The 19,639-nt window shown below is 43.8% G+C and overlaps 1 protein-coding gene across 1 annotated transcript in view; it reads right to left on the bottom strand.

Annotated features, from left to right (window-relative positions):
* Positions 1 to 19,597, bottom strand: part of tet1 (tet methylcytosine dioxygenase 1) — a 50,020-nt gene extending 30,423 nt beyond the window's left edge. Inside the window, exons 1-2 of the mRNA XM_014215163.3 lie at positions 19,305 to 19,597; positions 15,723 to 18,352 (exon numbers count right to left, since the gene is read on the bottom strand). Coding sequence (XP_014070638.3) covers positions 15,723 to 18,188 — 2,466 coding nt within the window. The 5' untranslated portion in view covers positions 18,189 to 18,352; positions 19,305 to 19,597. The remainder of the gene's footprint in view (positions 1 to 15,722; positions 18,353 to 19,304) is intronic.
* Between the last annotated feature and the right edge of the window lie 42 nt (positions 19,598 to 19,639).

Raw genomic sequence — 19,639 nt, 5'->3', positions numbered from 1 at the left:
GACGCTTGGCATTCAGGCCAGAGAGTTCAATCTTGGTTTCATCAGACCAGAGAATCTTGTTTCTCATGGTCTGAGAGTCCTTTAGGTGCCTTTTGGCAAACTTCAAGCGGGCTGTCATGTGCCTTTTACTGAGGATTGACTTCCGTCTGGTCACTCTACCATAAAGGCCTGATTGGTGGAGTGCTGCAAAGATGGTTGTCCTTCTGGAAGGTTCTCCATCTCCACAGAGGAACTCTGGAGAGCTGTCAGTGACCATTGGGTTTTTGGTCACCTCCCTGACCAAGGCCTTTCTCCCCGATTGCTCAATTTGGCTGGGCGGTCAGCTCCAGGAAGAGCCTTGGTGTTCCAAACGTTTTCCATTTAAGAACAATGGAGGCCACTGTGTTCTTGGGGACCTTCAATGCTGCAGACATTTGTTTGTACCCTTCCCCAGATCTACGCCTCGACACAATCCTGTCTCAGAGCTCTAAGGACAATTTCTTCGACCTCATGGCTTGGTTTTTGCTCTGACATGCACTGTCAACTGTGGGACCTTATATAGACTGGTGTGTGCCTTTCCAAATCATGTCCAATCAATTGAATTTACCACAGGTGGAGTCCAATCAAGTTGTAGAAACATCTCAAGGATGATCAATGGAAACAGGATGTATCTGAGCTCAATTCTGAGTCTCATATCAAAGGGTCTGAATACTTTTAGAATGCGCTGTATAATACACACACAGCTGCAGACATATTTGAGAAAAGCTCACTGAAAAGCCCGTGAAATTTGTAAAAAGCTCATTTTGTGAAAAGCGCCACTAACTTGGTGGATTGATTAATTGATTGATTCGTACATTGTAGCAAAGCTGGACATGTCTTAGTCTCTCCTCTCTAACTCTCTAGTCTGTATCAGAGACTCTGGCTGGGTGATAGATTAGCTCACATGGAGCTCACCTTGAGATGAGAGAAGCAAGATGAGTGCTCCATCATTCACTGTCAACGTAGATGCAAGCACACACATACTCTAGCGAACTCACACACACACACACACACACACACACACACACACACACACACACACACACACACACACACACACACACACACACACACACACACACACACACACACACACACACACACACACACACACACACAATGATGCCACATACACACAACCACATACACCACAGATATATGAGAACTTCATAGAAAATTGATGTCCACACACACACAAACACTGCCTGTGTGTGTACTGGGGCCCACCCTCCTCGGGGCCCACCCTCCTCTCACAGGAAGCAGCTTGCCTCAAGTTTGTGTAAATTTAGTCAGGGAAGAGGCCTGAGTGCTGGCAATCACACACACATACACACACACATATGCACACAAACATGCAGGCACACCAGCATTACCGCACTGCTGCATGTGAGGCTACGGCTACTCTCTACAAAGAGGAGAGAAAGAGGGAGTGACAGGAGATAAGAGATCAGACATGGGAAAGAGGGAGAGAAGGGAGAGTGAACGAGAGAAGGGAGATGTAACAGGAGAGATAGATCACGTCTCATGTTTTATTTCACTAACTAACATGTAACTCAATAATGAACCTCACAAGGATAAAATCCCACGTCCATTAATGGGTATAAAGCAACTGAAAATAAGGGAAGGGAGATTTACATATTCTTAACTTCGTCTGCGAGTTTGATGCTTGAACTGTCCCTGTCTGTTTGTCCAGGTGGCTATTGTCTGAATCAAAGTGGAGTGGTATTTTGGGGCAAAGTGAGCATTTCTAATTTCTATTCACCGAGACAAATCAAGTGGCACGGCTTCAAAGCTTCTCCGGGACTAAGAACATTTGCACAGAACTGCTCTGAACACATCCACATAAACTCATGCACGGACGCACGCACACACACACACAGGACTTCTGAGGGAATCCAAGTTTAGCTTACAAACTGACTTAGCTCACAGGTTTGGGCTTATTCCAAATGACTTCCAGTTCATAGCAAAGGAAAACTGTTCTGAGCCACAATCAAACAAGTCGCCAAGTATAAAATGAAAACCAAATGAGGGAAATATAGAGAGGAAATTGATTTCATATGATGATGACTATCATAATGTGTATGACTACAGTACATTACACTTGAATCACTCTATGGTTCAAGTGTTCCAAACTATTATCTCACAGTTCGAAGGCTAGTTCACCCTTACATTGCCTACACAGCAAATTGGCCAGTGTTGCCTAGTGTTGATTTTTCAGTGAAACATTTCTAGTGTTGATTCAGGTGTTAAATTAACTCTGTAAGTGTTAAATTAACACTCATTGGTGTAAAAGAACCCCAGTGTTGGTGTTAATAACCAGTAATAAACCATAACCACAACCATCATTATCATATTTCCCAGCATGTTCTATTGCAGGTTGATTTTGAAAATATATTTTTTCAATATCTATGTTTTTGCATGTAAATTGATTGATGAATTAATCTTATGCTGCTCAAATATAAGTAACATACATTTTGTTAAACTAATCCAATGTGTTACTTTGACTTATTGCACCCGTTACAGAAATGGTTCCAGTTTAGATGCTTTAGGTAGTCTCATATCTTAGTATTTCCAATCCGGTAGTCATTCTGAATGCAGGTTGCTGGTGAATAAAAATGTCAAATGTTGGATATCTCCACTCTGGATGGATTCCAATAGGAATTATATATCGCTTTGCAAGCCTGCATAATGTGACTTGCGGGCCTAATGTTGCCTGTAAACCATGAGATTCAGGCTGCTGTATTAGGGTAAAACTATGCCCTCGAAATAAGGCCTTATGAAATACACTACATGACCAAAAGTATGTGGACACCTGTTCGTCGAACATCTCATTCCAAAATTATGGGCATTAATATGAAATTGGTCCCCCCTTTGCTGCTATAACAGCCTCCACTCCTCCAGGCTTTCTACTAGATGTTGGAACATTGCTGCGGGGATTTGCTTCCATTCAGCCACAAGAACATTAGTGAGGTTGGGCACTAATGTTGGGCGATTAGGCCTAGCTCGCAGTCTGCGTTCCAATTCATCCCAAAGATATTTGATGGGGTTGAGGTCAGTGCTCTGTGCAGGTCAGTCAAGTTCTTCCACACCGATCTCGACAAACCATTTCTGTACGGACCTCGCTTTGTGCATGGTGGCATTGTCATGCTGAAAAAAGGAAAGGGCTTTCCCCAAACTGTTGCAACAAAGTCGGAAGGACAGAATCGTCTGGAATGTCATTGTATGCTGTGGCTTTAAGATTTCCCTTCAGTGGAACTAAGAGGCCTAGCTCGAACCATGAAAAACAGTCCCAGACCATTATTTCTCCTCCACTAAACTTTACAGTTGGCACTATGGTAGCATTCTCCTGGCATCCGCCAAACCCAGATTCGTTCGTCGGACTGCCAGATGTTGACACGTGATTCCTCACTCCAAAGAACTGGTTTCCAATGCCACAGAGTCCAACGGCTGCGAGCTTTACACCACTCCAGCCGACGCTTGGCATTGCGCATGGTGATCTTAGGCTTGTGTGCGGCTGGTCGGCCATGGAAACCCAATTCATGAAGCTCCCGATGAACAGTTCTTGTGCTGACATTGCTTCCAAAGGCAGTTTGGAACTAGGTAGTGAGTGTTGCAACTGAGTAGAGATGATTTTTACGTGCTATGCACTTCAGCACTCAGCAGTCCTGTCTGTGAGCTTGTGTGGCCTACCACTTCGTGGCTGAGCCGTTGTTGCTTCCTAGACATTTCCACTTCACAATAACAGCACTTACAGTTGACTGGGGAAGTTCTAGCAGGACAGAAATTTACGGAACTGAATTGTTGGAAAGGTGGCATCCTATGACGGTGCCACGTTGAAAGTCACTGAGCTCTTCAGTACAGGCCATTCTACTGACAATGTTTCTGTATGGAGATTGCAGGGCTGTGTGCTCGATTTTATATACTTGTCAGCAACAGGTGTGGCTGAAATAGCCGAATCCACTCATTTGAAGGGGTGTCCACATACTTTTGTATATATAGTGTATGTGCTAAACCTAACCATGAACACTGATCTGAGGTCAGTTCTGTGTCTTTTACCCTTAAATGGTTACAGTAAGTAATTGGGGAGGGTATGCTGATCCTAAACCAGTGCTAGGCCAGACATGCTAGGTTATACCGTATGCTGCAGTCCATATGTGTTTACATTAGAGTGAATGGAGTCTCCAAACATTACCAACCTCTCTGGCTGTGTGTAAACATAAACACACGCACACATGCACACACAGTGATGCAAGCCTATGCTCGCTTCAAGGCAAGCAACAATAAACCATGCCCGAGAGCACCAGCAGTTCTGGATGACTGTCTGAGCTCGCTCTCCGTAGTCAATGTGAGTAGGACCTTTAAACAGGCCGCTGGGCCATATGGAGTACCGGGACGCGTACTCAGAGCATGCACTTATCAGCTGGCAAGTTCAATCTCTCCCTGACCCAGTCTGTAATACCTGCATGTTTCAAGCAGACCACCATAGTCCCTGTGCCCAAGAACGCAAAGATAAACCTGACTATCGCCCCGTAGCACTCACATCTGTAGCTATGAAATGCTTCGAAAGGCTGGTCATGGCTCACATCAACACGATTATCCCAGAAACCCAGGACCCACTCCAATTCGCATACTGCTCCAACAGATCCACAGATGATGCAATCTCTATTGCATTCTATACTGCCCTTTCCCACCTAGACAAAAGGAACACCTATGTGAGAATGCTATTCATTGACTACAGCTCAGCGTTCAACACCATAATACCCTCAAAGCTCATCACTAAGCTAAGGATGCTAGGACTGCAACTGGATTCTGGACTTCCTGACGGGCCGCCCCCAGGTGGTAAGGGTAGGTAACAACACATCCGCCACGCTGATCCCCAACACGGGGGCCCCTCAGGGGTGCATGCTTAGTCCCCTCCTGTACTCCCTGTTCACTCATGACTGCATGGCCTGGCACGACTCCAACACCATCATTAAGTTTTCCGATGCCACAAAATTGGTAGGCCTGATCACCGACAACGATGAGACAGCCTATAGGGAGGAGGTCAGAGACCTGGCTGTATGGTGCCAGGACAACAACCTCTCCCTCAACATGATCAAAACAAAGGAGATGATTGTGGACTACAGGAAAAGGAGGACCGAGCACGTCCCCATTCACATCGACGGGGCTGTAGTGGAGCAGGTTGAGAGCTGTTCCTTGGTGTCCACATCACCAAAAAACTATCATGGTCCAAACACACCAAGACAGTCGTGAAGAGGACATGACAAAGCCTATTCCCCCTCAGGAGACTGAAAAGATTTGTCATGTGTCCTCAGATCCTCACAAAGTTCTACAGCTGCACCATCGAGAGCATCGTGAACAGTTGCATCACTGCCTGGTATGGCAACTGCTCGGCCTCCGACTGCAAGGCACTAAGGAAGGTAGTGCGTACGGCCCAGGACATCACTGGGGCCAAGCTTCCTGCCATCCAGGACCTCTATACCAGGCGGTGTCAGAGGAAGGCCCACAAAATGGTCAAAGACTCCAGCCACCCTAGTCATAGACTGCTCTCTCTGCTACCGCACGGTAAGTGGCAAGTCTAGGTCCAAAAGGCTCTCTTAACAGCTTCTACCCCAAGCCATAAGACTCCTGAACAGCTAATCAACTGGCTACCCAGACTATTTGCATTGCCCACCCCTCCCTCTTTTACAATGCTGATACTCTCTGTTTATTATCTATGCATAGTCACTTTAACTCTACCTACATGTACATATTACCTCAATTACCTTGACTAATTGGTGCCCCCGCACATTGACTCTGTACCGGTACCCCATGTATATAGCCTCTCTATTGTTATTTTACTACTGCTCTTTAAGTATTTGTTAGTTTTATTTTTTATTTAACACATCTTTTTCTTCAAACTGCATTGTTGGTTAAGGGCTTATAAGTTGTATTTGGCGCATGTGACAAATAATATTTGATTTGTTTTTAAGGCAGGACCCACTAATTTCATTCATACTGACAAATAAGAAATGCCACATTATCCCTGTCAATAGTTGGGAGAAGAATGATTGCATCGCACCCTACCTCAGACTGTCAGGATGTTCATTTTCTAGCTCACAAACTACATTCCTTTGCTGCAATGATTTCTTTGATTAATTATTTTCTGTCACTTTTGTCTTGCATGATCTATTTAGTGCTCCTGTGTCCTGCTCCTAGAGATCAAGCAGTTTTGGAAATAGTACCCAATTGTCATACTTGAGTAAAAGTAAAGATTCCTTAAAAGAAAATGAAAGTCACCCTGTAAAATACTACTTGATTAAAAGTCTAAAAGTATTTGATTTTAAATATACTTAAGCATCAAAAGTAAATGTAATCGCTAAAATATACTTAAGTATCAAAAGCCAAAATAAAAGTATAAATCCTTTCAAATTCCTTATATTAAGCAAACTAGACGGCATGATTTTATAGTTTTTTTTAATTTACGGATAGCCAGGGGCACACTTAAACAGTCAGACATAATTTACAAACGACGCATTTGTGTTCAGTGAGTCTGCCAGATCAGAGGCAGTAGAGATGACCAGGGATGTTGATAAGTGCGTGAATTAGACAATTTTCCTGTCCTGCTAAGAATTCAAAATGTAATGAGTACTTTTGGGTGTCAGGGAAAATGTAAGGACTAAAAAGTACATTATTTTCTTTAGGAATATAGTGGAGTAAAAGTAAAAGTTGTCAAAAATATAAATAGTAAAGTAAAGTACAGATACCGCCAAAAAACTACTTATGTAGTACTTTAAAGTATTTTTTTAGTGCTTTGACCTCTTTCTCCCCTCTCTCCAGATGAAATCTTGCGACTTGTGACGGCCGGCCGCCCAACAACCTGCCCGCTTGACCCTATCCTCTCCTCTCTTCTCCAGACCATTTCCGGAGACCTTCTCCCTTACCTCACCTCGCTCATCAACTCATCCTTGACCGCAGGCTACGTCCCTTCCGTCTTCAAGAGAGCGAGAGTTGCACCCCTTCTCAAAAAACCTACACTCGATCCCTCCGATGTCAACAACTACAGACCAGTATCCCTTCTTTCTTTTCTCTCCAAAACTCTTGAGAGTGCCGTCCTTGGCCAGCTCTCTTGCTATCTCTCTCAGAATGACCTTCTTCATCCAAATCAGTCAGGTTTCAAGACTGGTCATTCAACTGAGACTGCTCTTCTCTGTGTCACGGAGGCGCTCCGCACTGCTAAAGCTAACTCTCTCTCCTCTGCTCTCATCCTTCTAGACCTATCTGCTGCCTTTGATACTGTGAACCATCAGATCCTCCTCTCAACCCTCTCCGAGTTGGGCATCTCCGGCGCGGCTCACTCTTAGATTGCGTCCTACCTGACAGGTCGCTCCTACCAGGTGGCGTGGTGAGAATCCGTCTCCGCACCACGTGCTCTCACCACTGGTGTCCCCCAGGGCTCAGTTCTAGGCCATCTCCTATTCTCGCTATACACCAAGTCACTTGGCTCTGTCATATCTTCACATGGTCTCTCCTATCATTGCTACGCAGACGACACACAATTAATCTTCTCCTTTCCCCCTTCTGATAACCAGGTGGCGAATCGCATCTCTGCATGTCTGGCAGACATATCAGTGTGGATGACGGATCACCACCTCAAGCTGAACCTCGGCAAGACGGAGCTGCTCTTCCTCCCGGGGAAGGACTGGCCGTTCCATGATCTCGCCATCACGGTTGACAACTCCATTGTGTCCTCCTCCCAGAGTGCTAAGAGCCTTGGCGTGACCCTGGACAACACCCTGTCGTTCTCCGCTAACATCAAGGCGGTGACCCGATCCTGTAGGTTCATGCTCTACAACATTTGCAGAGTACGACCCTGCCTTACACAGGAAGCGGCGCAGGTCCTAATCCAGGCACTTGTCATCTCCCGTCTGGATTACTGCGGGGCTCCCTGCCTGTGCCATTAAACCCCTACAACTCATCCAGAACGCCGCAGCCCGTCTGGTGTTCAACCTTCCCAAGTTCTCTCACGTCACCCCGCTCCTCCGCACACTCCACTGGCTTCCAGTTGAAGCTCGCATCTGCTACAAGACCATGGTGCTTGCCTACGGAGCTGTGAGGGGAACGGCACCTCCGTACCTTCAGGCTCTGATCAGTCCCAACACCCAAAGAAGGGCACTGCATTCATCCACCTCTGGCCTGCTCGCCTCCCTACCTCTGCGGAAGCACAGTTCTCGCTCAGCCCAGTCAAAACTGTTCGCTGTTCTGGCACCCCAATGGTGGAACAAGCTCCCTCACGACACCAGGACAGCGGAGTCAATCACCACCTTCCGGAGACACCTGAAACCCCACCTCTTTAAGGAATACCTGGGATAGGATAAAGTAATCCTTCTAACCCCCCCCCTACCCTCCACCCCCCCAAAAAAGATATAGCTGTACTATTGTAAAGTGGTTGTTCCACTGGATATCATAAGGTGAATGCACCAATTTGTAAGTCGCTCTGGATAAGAGCGTCTGCTAAATACGTAAATGTAAATGTAAATGTTTCCTTAAGGAATTTACACCACTGCAACCAAGTGCTATTCACTAAGCATTGGCTGATTCACTCACCTGTGAGGAGAACCATCCTACTCCAGTTTGAACTAGCACTGCAGTCACTATTTGGACATTGGGAAAATATATGCATTTGCCTGTTGTCTTTTCTTTGTGGGTTTTGTCTTAAACACTCTAGTGCATTTTAGAGTTGAAGAACACCAACTACAGATAGATGTGCTTGTTTGAGCATCTCCAATACTAAATTAAATGTAGAATCAGTGTAACAGGTGACAAACAGATTATTTTACTATTGTAACAAGCAGTGGGGAGAATTCTATTGTCCCTGTCAAGAGCCCAGGCTTTTGCCATAGTAGATGGTACAGTTCTCGTCTCTGGACCACAAAAGCTTTGGATTGCATTCTGCCAAGGCACTTGTCTCTCTCCACATCGGTCAGCTACCTTGGTGCCAGGGTGGGATCCTTTCGATATGCCTATGGGGCCTGGGCACACAAATGCTCCTAGAGAGAAGGGGGAATACTGAAGCATGCTTTGATGACAGTTATACAGTCTCCATCAGAGGCCCAGACTTTCGGTATAGATGGTAAAGCTCTCATTTCTGTACTGCAACACTGTACGATTGTGCCCTCCACGGCACTTGACATGCATTGATTGGTAGGTTATACTATACTTAGATACTACAAATACTGCCTGAGACACCTTTGCTATTTGTCTCACTGATCAACAAATACTATTTGACATGGAGTTCTTTGTTTGTATGTACAGTATGTATGAAATGTACATTTTGGAAAAAACGTCTCACACTCAGTTAAAAAGGATCTGACCCTTTTTTTCCAATTTTTGCCTAAAATGGCATACTCAAATCTAATTGCCTGTAGCTCAGGACCTGAAGCAAGGATATGCATATTCTTGATACCATTTGAAAGGAAACACTTTGAAGTTTGTGGAAATGTGAAATTAATGTAGGAGAATATGACACATTAGATCTGGTAAAAGATAATACAAAGAAAAAAAAAAGTGTATTTTTTTTTCATCTTTGAAATGCAAGAGAAAGGCCTAATGTATTATTCCAGGTTAGGTGCAATTTAGATTTTGGCCACTAGACGGCAGAAGTGTGTGTGCAAAGTTTAAGACTGATCCAAGGAACCATTGCATTTATGTTCAAAATGTTGTATCAAGTCTGCCCAAATGTGCCTAATTGGTTTATTGATACCTTTTCAAGTTCATAACTGTGCAATCTCCTCAAACAATAGCATGGTATTATTTCACTGTAATATCTACTGTAAATTAGACAGTGCAGTTAGATTAACAATAATTTAAGCTTAAATTCTTGTTAATCTAACTGCACTGTCTAATTTACAGTAGATATTACAGTCTATGTCCTGGGAAATGTCCTGGGAAATGTTTATGTCCTGGGAAATGTTATTGTTACTTACAACCTCATGCTAATCACATTAGCCTACGTTAGCTCAACCGTCCCGCGGGGAAGACACCCGTAGAGCAGGTATTCCCGTAGAGCAGGTATTCCCAAAGCGTCGGAAGTACGCCAAATAAAAATGTGATTCACATAATTTTTTTTCACATTTTCAAACAGTACATTTATATTTTCCAACGGGGCTATACATTTGGCTGAGTTTCTTTGCTTGCCTGAGTAGCCTCGTTTCACTGCCAAAAAACAGTGTTCAGTGAAATAACACAATGTCAAATACAAGTAGCCTAGTCAAATAATTAACATCCAATCACATTAACCGTTACACTCTCGTGGGAAACCTTCACTCTTGCGCAGACATTTAGAAACAAAACATGACAATTTGAAAAATAAGCCACAGAAGTTTTTTGAGCGAGAATAAAGTCAATTTTCGAGTAGTAAGACATGTATAAAAGCAACAGATACCATTAATAAGAAGAGGCTAGAATCGTCTTATATGGTGAGCTACCGAGTGGCTAGGACAGGCAAGACCCATAGCACTGTGAAGGACTTAATTCTTCCTGCTGCCGCGGATATGGCTGGAACAATGCTGGGGGAAAAGGCCAAAAAAAGTATACAGACAATGCCTTCATAAAACAACACTGTTTCACGACGCATCAGTGACATGGAAGGAGATGTTTTTAAACAATTACTGCTTCGCATACAAGCCAGTGAATTATATGTTACAGCTGGATGAGTCAACATACGTGGTGAGCCTGGCACAGCTCCTGGTATACAGTTGAAGTTGGAAGTTTACATACACCTTAGCCACATACAATTAAACTCAGTTTTTCACAATTACTGACATTTAATCCTAGTAAAAATGACACGTCTTAGGTCAGTTAGGATCACCACTTTATTTTAAGAATGTGAAATGTCAGAATAATAGTAACGAGAATTATTCATTTCAGCTTTTATTTATTTAATCACATACCCAGTGGGTCAGAAGTGTACATACACTCAATTAGTATTTGGTAGCATTGCCTTTAAATTGTTTAACTTGGGTCAAACGTTTCGGGTAGCCTTCCACAAGCTTCCGACAATAATTTGGGTGAATATTGGCCCATTCCTCCTGACAGAGCTGGTGTAACTGAGTCAGGTTTGTAGGCCTCCTTGCTCACACATGCTTTTTCAGTTCTGCCCACACATTTTCTATAGGATTGAGGTCAGGGCTTTGTGATGGCCACTCCAATACCTTGAATTTGTTGTCCTTAAGCCATTTTGCCACAACTTTGGAAGTATGCTTGGGGTCATTGTCCATTTGGAAGACCCATTTGCGACCAAGCTTAAACTTCCTGACTGATGTCTTGAGATGTTGCTTCAATATATCCACATAATTTTCCTCCTCATGATGCCATCTATTTTGTGAAGTGCACCAGTCCCTCCTGCAGCAAAGCACCACCACAACATCTTGGCTTATTTCTTTTGATTTTCCCATGATGTCAGGCAAAGAGGCACTGAGTTTGAAGGTAGGCCTTGAAATACATCCACAGGTACACCTCCAATTGACTCAAATGATGTCAATTAGCCTATCAGAAGCTTCTAAAGCCATGACATTATTTTCTGGAATTTTCCAAGCTGTTTAAAGGCACAGTCAACTTAGTGTGTATGTAAACTTCTGACCCACTGGAATTGTGATACAGTGAATTATAAGTGAAATAATCTGTCTGTAAACAATTGTTGTAAAAATTACTTGTGTCATGCACAAAGTAGATGTCCTAACCGACTTGCCAAAACTATAGTTTGTTAACAAGACACTTGTGGAGTGGTTGAAAAACAAGTTTTAATGACTCCAACCTAAGTGTATGTAAACTTCCGACTTCAACTGTATGTCCGTTATGTTTATGGGGGGGGGGGGGGGGGGGGGGGGTCAATTAAGGAAGACATCCTCTTCTGCAAACCACTGGAAACCAGGACAACATGAGAGGATATTGTTAAAGTACTGGACAGCTTTGTGACCTCAAATGAACTTTGGTGGTCAAGATGTGTTGGCATCTGTACTGATGGCGCAAAAGCAATGACAGGGAGACATAGTGGAGTGGTAACCCGCATGCAAGCAGTTGCTCCCGACGCCACTTGGGTGCACTGCAGCATCCACCGAGAGGCTCTTGCTGCCAAGGGAATGCCTGACAGCTTGAAAGACGTTTTGGACACTACAGTGAAAATGCTTAACTTTGTTATAGCAAGGCCTCTGAACTCTCGTGTATTTTCTGCATTATGCAATGATATGGCCATGTAACGCTTTTACAACATATAGAAGTGCGCTGGTTATCATGGGGCAAAGTATTGACACATTTTTTTTTAATTGAGAGACGAGCTTAAAGTTTTCTTTACTGGCCATAATTTTCACTTGTCTAACTGCTTGCATGATAACGAGTTTCTCACAGGACTGGCCTATCTGGGTGATGTTTTTTCTCGCCTGAATTATCTGAATCTAGGATTAGAGGGACTCTCCTCAACTATATTTAATGTGCGGTACAAAATTGAGGCTATGATTAAGAAGTTGGAGCTCTTCTCTGTCTGCATTAACAAGGACAACACACAGGTCTTTCCATCATTGTATGATTGTTTTGTGTGCAAATGAACTCAAGCTTACGGACAATGTCAAATGTGATATAGCGAAGCACCTGAGTGAGCTGGGTGCGCAATTTCCCGAAACGGATGACACAAACAACTGGATTCGTTATCCCTTTCATGCCCTGCCTCCAATCCACTTACCAATATCTGAACATGGGAGCCTCATCGAAATTACAACAAGCGGTTCTGTGAAAATTTTATTTAATCAGAAGCCACTGCCACATTTCTGGATAGGGCTGCACTCACAGTTTCTTGCCTTGGCTAATTGTGCTGTTAAGACACGGATGCCCTTTGCAACCACGTACCTATGTGAGAGTGGATTCTCGGCCCTCACTAGCATGAAAACTAAATACAGGCACAGGCTGTATGTGGAAAATTATTTAAGACCGAGACTCTCTCCAATACAACCCAACATTGCAGAGTTATGTGCATCCTTTAAAGCACACCCTTCTCATTAAACTGTGGTGAGTTATTCACAATGTTTGATGAACAAATAAGGTTTTATATGTAAGATAGCTAAATAAAGAGCAAAATTATTGATTATTATTATATTATTATTTGTGCCTTGGTCCTATATGAGCTCTTTGTCACTTCCCACGAGCTGGGTTGAGACAAAAACTGACACTCATTCTTATATTTAATAAATGTATCGTATAGTGTGTGTGTGTGCAGGCTTACAATGATGGCAAAAAACAACATTTGAGAGTGCGCTGACCCTGGTGCTAGAGGGGGTACGCAGCTGGATGTTGAATGTTTAAAGGGGTACGGGACTATAAAAAGTTTGGGAACCACTGTTGTAGAGGTTAATAGAATAATGAACGTATTGGCAAGATTTTGGCACCATCAACTTTGATCTTAGTAGGAAAGTAATCATTTAAACCATCCTAAATATACTCACATTGACTGAACATTTATCTATATTCCTACAGGCTCTTTATCATTTTCCATACCTTATATTCCAATGCATCCAACCTTATGCATGTCCACCATGGTATTGGGCAGGTGCTATTCGAGAACTCTTCTGCTTATGTCACGTCCTGACCATAGTAAGATGTGATTTTCTATGGTAGAGTAGGTCAGGGGGTGACAGGGGGTGTTTTGTGTTTTTCTATTTTTATGTTTAAGTTATAGTTTTTCTATTTCTATGTTGTTGTTTTTTGGGTTGATCTCCAATTGGAGGCAGCTGGTCCTCGTTACCTCTGATTGGAGATCATATTTAAGTAGGGGTTTTTCTTCCTGGGTTTTGTGCGTGGTTATGTTTGTGAGTAGTGTTTGTTCTCCTCTGCGTCACGGTTTTTTTGGGGGGGTCGTCTATTCAGTTATTTTTATGTATTGCATGAGTTTCACAGAATAAATAAAATGTGGAACTATCAACATGCTGCGCTTTGGTCCGACCCTTTCGACAGCCGTGACAGCTTAAGAAATCAAACTCTGATTATCTTATTGCAGAGCACATTGTACAACTGTTTTTAGAGAATATTTTATTACAATGTATGCTATACAGTGAGCTCCAAAAGTATTGGGATAGTGAATTTGTTTGTTTGTTTTGGCTCTGTACTCCAGCACGTTTGATTTGAAATGATATAATGACTATGAGGTTAAAGTGCAGACTGTCAGCTTTAATATGAGGGTATTTAAATCCATATCGGGCGAACCGTTGAGAAATTACAGCACTTTTTGTCGACCAAAAGTATTGGGAATAATTCACTTATGTGTATTAAAGTAGTAAAAAGTTAAGTATTTGGTCCCATATTCCTAGCACGCAATGACTATATTAAGCTTGTGACTCTACAAACTTGTTGGATGCATTTGCTGTTTGTTTTGGTTGTGTTTCAGATGATTTTGTGCCCAATAGAAATGAACGGTAAAAAATGTATTGTGTCATTTTGGAGTGACTTTTATTGTAAATAAGAATAGAATATGTTTCCACACCCTTCTACATTAATGTGGATTCTACCGTGATAATGGATACCCCTGAATGAATCGTGACTGATGATGAGTGAGAGTTAGTTACAGACGCACAAATGTCCTAACCCCAAGACAATCTAACCTCTCACCATTACAATAAAAAGGGAGGTTAGCATTTGTGGGGGGTATGAAATGTATGCCTCTGTAACTTTTGGTTCTCTAAAATAGAGGGACTATGTACAAGGAAGTGCTGTAATTTCTAAACGGTTTACCTGATCTGGACGAAAATACTGAGTCTGCACTTTAACCTCATAGTCACTGTTTAATTTCAAATCCAAAGTGCTGGAATACAGAGCCAAATCAACAAAAAATGTGTCACTGTCCCAATACTTTTGGAGCTCACTGTCCTTTTCCTGTGAAAATGCGCAAGAATAGAAGGTGCCAACAAATGTTATAGTCATCATAAGAATGGTTTACTGCCATATACAATAAATCTGCTCCCCCCTCGACGGGGATCGATCAACTTCATGTTTTAAGGCTTCGGCCCACCATCTACTTGGCCCGTGGTCTCTTTGGCCCTTGTGGGTGGAGGACAGCCGCAGGGACCCGGGAATCCCTCCTTATGTCACCTCCTTTGGTTCCCACAATTTGCGAGCACAGTATCCCTTTCTTTGTCATATAGTATATCAATGCAATCTCACCATCCAGTACATTCTATCCTCTCCAACTCTCCATCCTTTTTCTATCCTTAGCCCTTTACATGCTCTCTCTGCTCCCACTTCATTTAACCATATCTTATAGAGAACCTAGAGCAGACACACACACACACACCAAAAACTGCCACAGACCAGCAGACTACGCCCCACGTATTCTCTCAGTCAGTCCATAGCATAGCATCGCTAAAGGCATGACAACCAGGCCATGACAACTTCAAGAATTAGTGACAATAGCAAGCTGTCTCTAGACCCTATGTGGCTTTGGGGTCATGTGCACTAGCATCATAACTATGTTTATTTTTCAGCACGTACAGTATTCTCTAAAGAAAAGTAAATTGTCTTTGTCAATTTTACTTGAAGTTCTGCTTTTAAACTGCTCATAACAGTTATAAACAAGTTAGTGAATCACAAAAATAAGTAAAAAGTGATGAGGTTTATAAGTAGTTTCTAAGCAGTCTTTTCCAGTTTTAGCCTAAAGTTTACTCTACACCTTAGAGAAGTCTTACCTGAGCAGATGTTAGTGCGAGCAGTGACATGGGCCTCCTCTTCCTCAGCTCCATACACTTCCTCAGCTTACAGATCTGGTGTCCAGTCCTGCGATTCAGACAGCAGCTACACTGGCCACAGTTGATCTTCCTCAGGCACGGCTCACACCCTCCACAACTACTCCTCTTTTTCCTCTCCCTCCTCTGGTTGACTCGTGGAGGTCGGGGCAGAGATGTGCCCTCCTCCAGGGGTCTCGGGCCCAGGCTAGGGTGTCCAGGGGGGCTAGGGGCCCCATAGCCTTGCTCTGACTCTGTGTCGAAGGAGTAGGAGGATTGGGTGCTCTCTGAGCTGCAGGAGAATTTGGAGGTACAACTCTCCTGGTTAGGGATGGAGGAGGTCTTTGGCACTGAACCCAGATCAGATACAGAGACCGATGCAATGTCTGTGTTTGGTTCAGATCCAGTGTTTGTGTATGGGAGTGATGGTGGTGGCTCGTCTTGGTTGTTCGTGTTGTGAGTCTTTGGTACAGAACCTAGGTCAGATACAGAGACACACACGGTGTCTTTATCTGGTGCAGATCCAGTGGTGAAGAGGTCTATCTTTGTGTATGGGAGTGATGATGATGATGGTGGCGCTTCTGGGTTGTTGTTGTGGTTCTTTGGCACTGGACTTAGGTCTGGTACAGACACAGTGATGTTAACGTCTGTGTTTGATTGAGACAGAGTGGTGGGGACCTCCGCGTTCGTGTTCAGGTGTGACGAAGATGATGCAGATGATGAAGATGACATATATTTTGTGTTACTGTGATTGGATGACTCTTTGGTCTCTTCGTCCACTGGTCTGAGAAATTGTCTAGCCTCCAGAGAGATCGGGATCTCTAGGCTCTGACTGGGTGCTGGTTTTGCTGGGGTTACACACAGGGGCTTGTGGGGTTCACTAAGGAAGGCAACTGAGAGACTTAGTGATACTGGATGCATTGGGCTCACCTGTGATGTCTCATGGCAAGTAGTTGGGTCTTTTAAAGGTTTATGGATTTCAACAGTTTTGGTAGGTTGGATTGGTTTAACACCTTGGTTCAGAACCTTCATACCATGTGACACTGTGGGGTGAGGCGGAGAGGGCAGACGAAGGAGAGGGGGTGATGCCAGATCTGAGGTAGCTGGTTCAGAGACAGGTGAGGCATGGACAGGTGATTGCATCATCAACGTGTCATCCTGCGGAGTAGGCTTTTGGGGCTGAGCGACAGACATAATGGTGCTTGTGTCTGAAGGTCTGCTGATAACCTCTCCCTCCTTCTGTCTCTCGTTTTTCTCTTTTCTTTCCTCCGTCTCATTCACCTTGACTCTCTCCACTCTCTGCTTACCGTCTGCTTCCTTCTTTTCTTCATCTCTCTCTTCTTCCTGCTTCACTGTTTCCTCTCCTTCCTTCTCCAACCTCTCCCCTCCTCTCTGCTCGCCTGCATGGGTATCTCTCTCTCTTTGCTCCATCTCAATCTGCTCAGCTCCGAGGTTTATCTTGGCGTTGTCTTCACATTTAGGGCCAACTGACTCTTCCTGCCTGTCATCACTGGTAGAGTCACCAAGCTCATGGCTCAGGTTTAAAGAATTGCCCTCAGCAATATTGTTGATTAGCTTTTCCTGTTGTTGGTCAACACTGGTGGGCTCATCGAGGTCATAGTGGTTGCCCTCACCACTATGGCTGACAGTCTTATCGTGTGAGTCTGCCCCAACCGTTTCACCATTATGGGCAACTAACTCTTCCTGTTTGTCATCACTAGCCAAATCATCAGTCCTCAGGTTACGAGGTTTGCCCTCACTAGCATGGCCGACTCCCAGCTCCTGCTGGTCAACACAGGTAGTTTCATCAAGTTCAGTCCTCAGGTTAGGAAGTTTGCCCTTACCAACATGGCCAAATACTTTATTCCCTTGGTTAATCTCACTAGGGTCTACACTAACAGTGTCAGACTCCTCAGATCCTTTCTCAATCCCGCTCTTGCTCCCTCTCTGACCCACCGCTCCCCTCCCTCCCCTCACCCCCCTCCCCCTTGCTGTCTTCCCTCCTGTTCTAGGCTTTATTGCCAGGGGAGGAAACTGCTTGGCGCCCCCCATGCCCCTTAAGGATATCCTGCGCCCAGGGGGGTCCTCTCCCACACCATGCTGGAGCAGAGGATTACCCCAGCTCCTTAGCCTCACTGATCCTGTTATACCCACAGGGGCATGGTTAACCCTACCAGGGGATGCCCCCGGACCCTGACCGCCAAGCCTGCCAACCCCACTCCTCCCTGGGCTTCTGGCCGGCTGGGCCTGGGTCCTGGTTGTGGATCTTCGGGGTGGCTCTAAAGTTGACTGTGGACTCTGAAAGGCTTTTCCTCTGGGCTTGCTGGAATTCAGTCTCTTGGCGGTGGAGGTTGTTGTGGGTATCACCTTGCGGCCATTCCTTGTCAGTGGTGGGGGTTGTCTCTTAGGAGGTTTGGGAGTAGGAGGCATAGTGTATGATATGAGAGGGCGGAGATGGGGCAGTCGGCATGGGAACCAGGTGAATGGTTGTTAGCCCTGCTCCAATTTTCACTTTTTTTCTCTCTCCCTAAATTTTTTGGGGCACCAAAATTCTGAGTTATTTTCCCACCATGTTGAAAAAGATGTACAAGTACCTGGAGGGAATTGACAAAGAAAATAAAAATATGTTAAAAAAATTGGTTCGACATCTAGTGACTGCAAGTCCATGTTTGATTGACAACATAACTTTTTTTATTTCCTGAATAAAACATGCACGTTTTAGGTTTTTTTATGTACCATGTACAATAGCACCAAATTGTATAATTTGTAGCAAATGTTTGGAAATCTTAAATTGCATGTTGTTGCATTAGGGAATTAAGTGTGTGACTATTCAAATGTATGAGGTATCAGGTGTGACAATACGGGTTAGTTAGTTAGCTTGTCGAGTTACCAGCCATGTATTTCACTTTTAATTTATAATTTTCAATAAACTGGTCTTGTGAACCCACTCACTTCCTTAACGGAAGGAATGGCGCGGGTCTGCCATGCCAAAAAGAGTCAATTTCTGGCTAGGCACACACCGTCACAAGTTCACAACCTACACCTTGTCAAAGCAATTATCCGTGAAGTAAACACATGCAAGAGATTACACCATTTCCTATAAATAAATAGTTCATTGCAATATGAATAGCTTTTAATATTCATCAATATATATGCTAAAGATCCTACTTCCGCCTGGCGGCGGTATTTATTTTCTATTTAAGCTAAGTCCTTTATTAACAGTTAAAACGCAGAGGAAAAGCTCTTTAAAAAGTATAGGTTGCTACACAGCACCGGACTTGTCTAGCTAGCTAGTTCTTTTCCGCACGAGTTTCGGACGGAAGCGTAATGACAATGTTGTAACCAGCTTGCAACATTGCCGCATCGAGTAGATTTTCTTGCAGTTGACCGAATGTCTGAAAAATATCGAGTATTTGACACTCGTGGCATTGGACGGCTGACTAAGCTATTCGTGAATGTCACCAAGAACATAGCATAATTAAGTGTTGTTGGTGTGGATTTTATTTACACGTTGACTTTAAAAGGCAGCTCAAATATTTTACATACCAGAGACAGTTGCACTGTCTGAATCGCTAATAATACTCCACTCCTGTTAGACACTGACGATCATTGTATTGGTTTCCCTCGGAAAATATGTCTGGTTCTTCTTTACCACACTGATAGATTGACACAATCTAGCAATAATTGTTATATCAAGCGGGTTTTGATAGTGTAAAACATGCATGTAGCCATACTGGATACAACACAATTTAAAGCGTAAATCCTTCTTGTGTCAATCCCTTCAGGGCAGCCCTCTCTCCCTCCTCTCCCAGATGCAACCTATCGAGTCAACTCAGCTCTGGAGTAAAGGGTTATCGGGAAAACCTGGAATGGAATTCACG

The sequence above is a fragment of the Salmo salar genome, chromosome 01 (assembly GCF_965601325.2).
Source record: "Salmo salar chromosome 01, fSalSal1, whole genome shotgun sequence".
Lineage (NCBI taxonomy): Eukaryota > Metazoa > Chordata > Actinopteri > Salmoniformes > Salmonidae > Salmo > Salmo salar.
The sequence above is the reverse complement of the archived record's forward strand: the minus strand, read 5'-3'. Positions and strand labels throughout refer to the sequence as shown.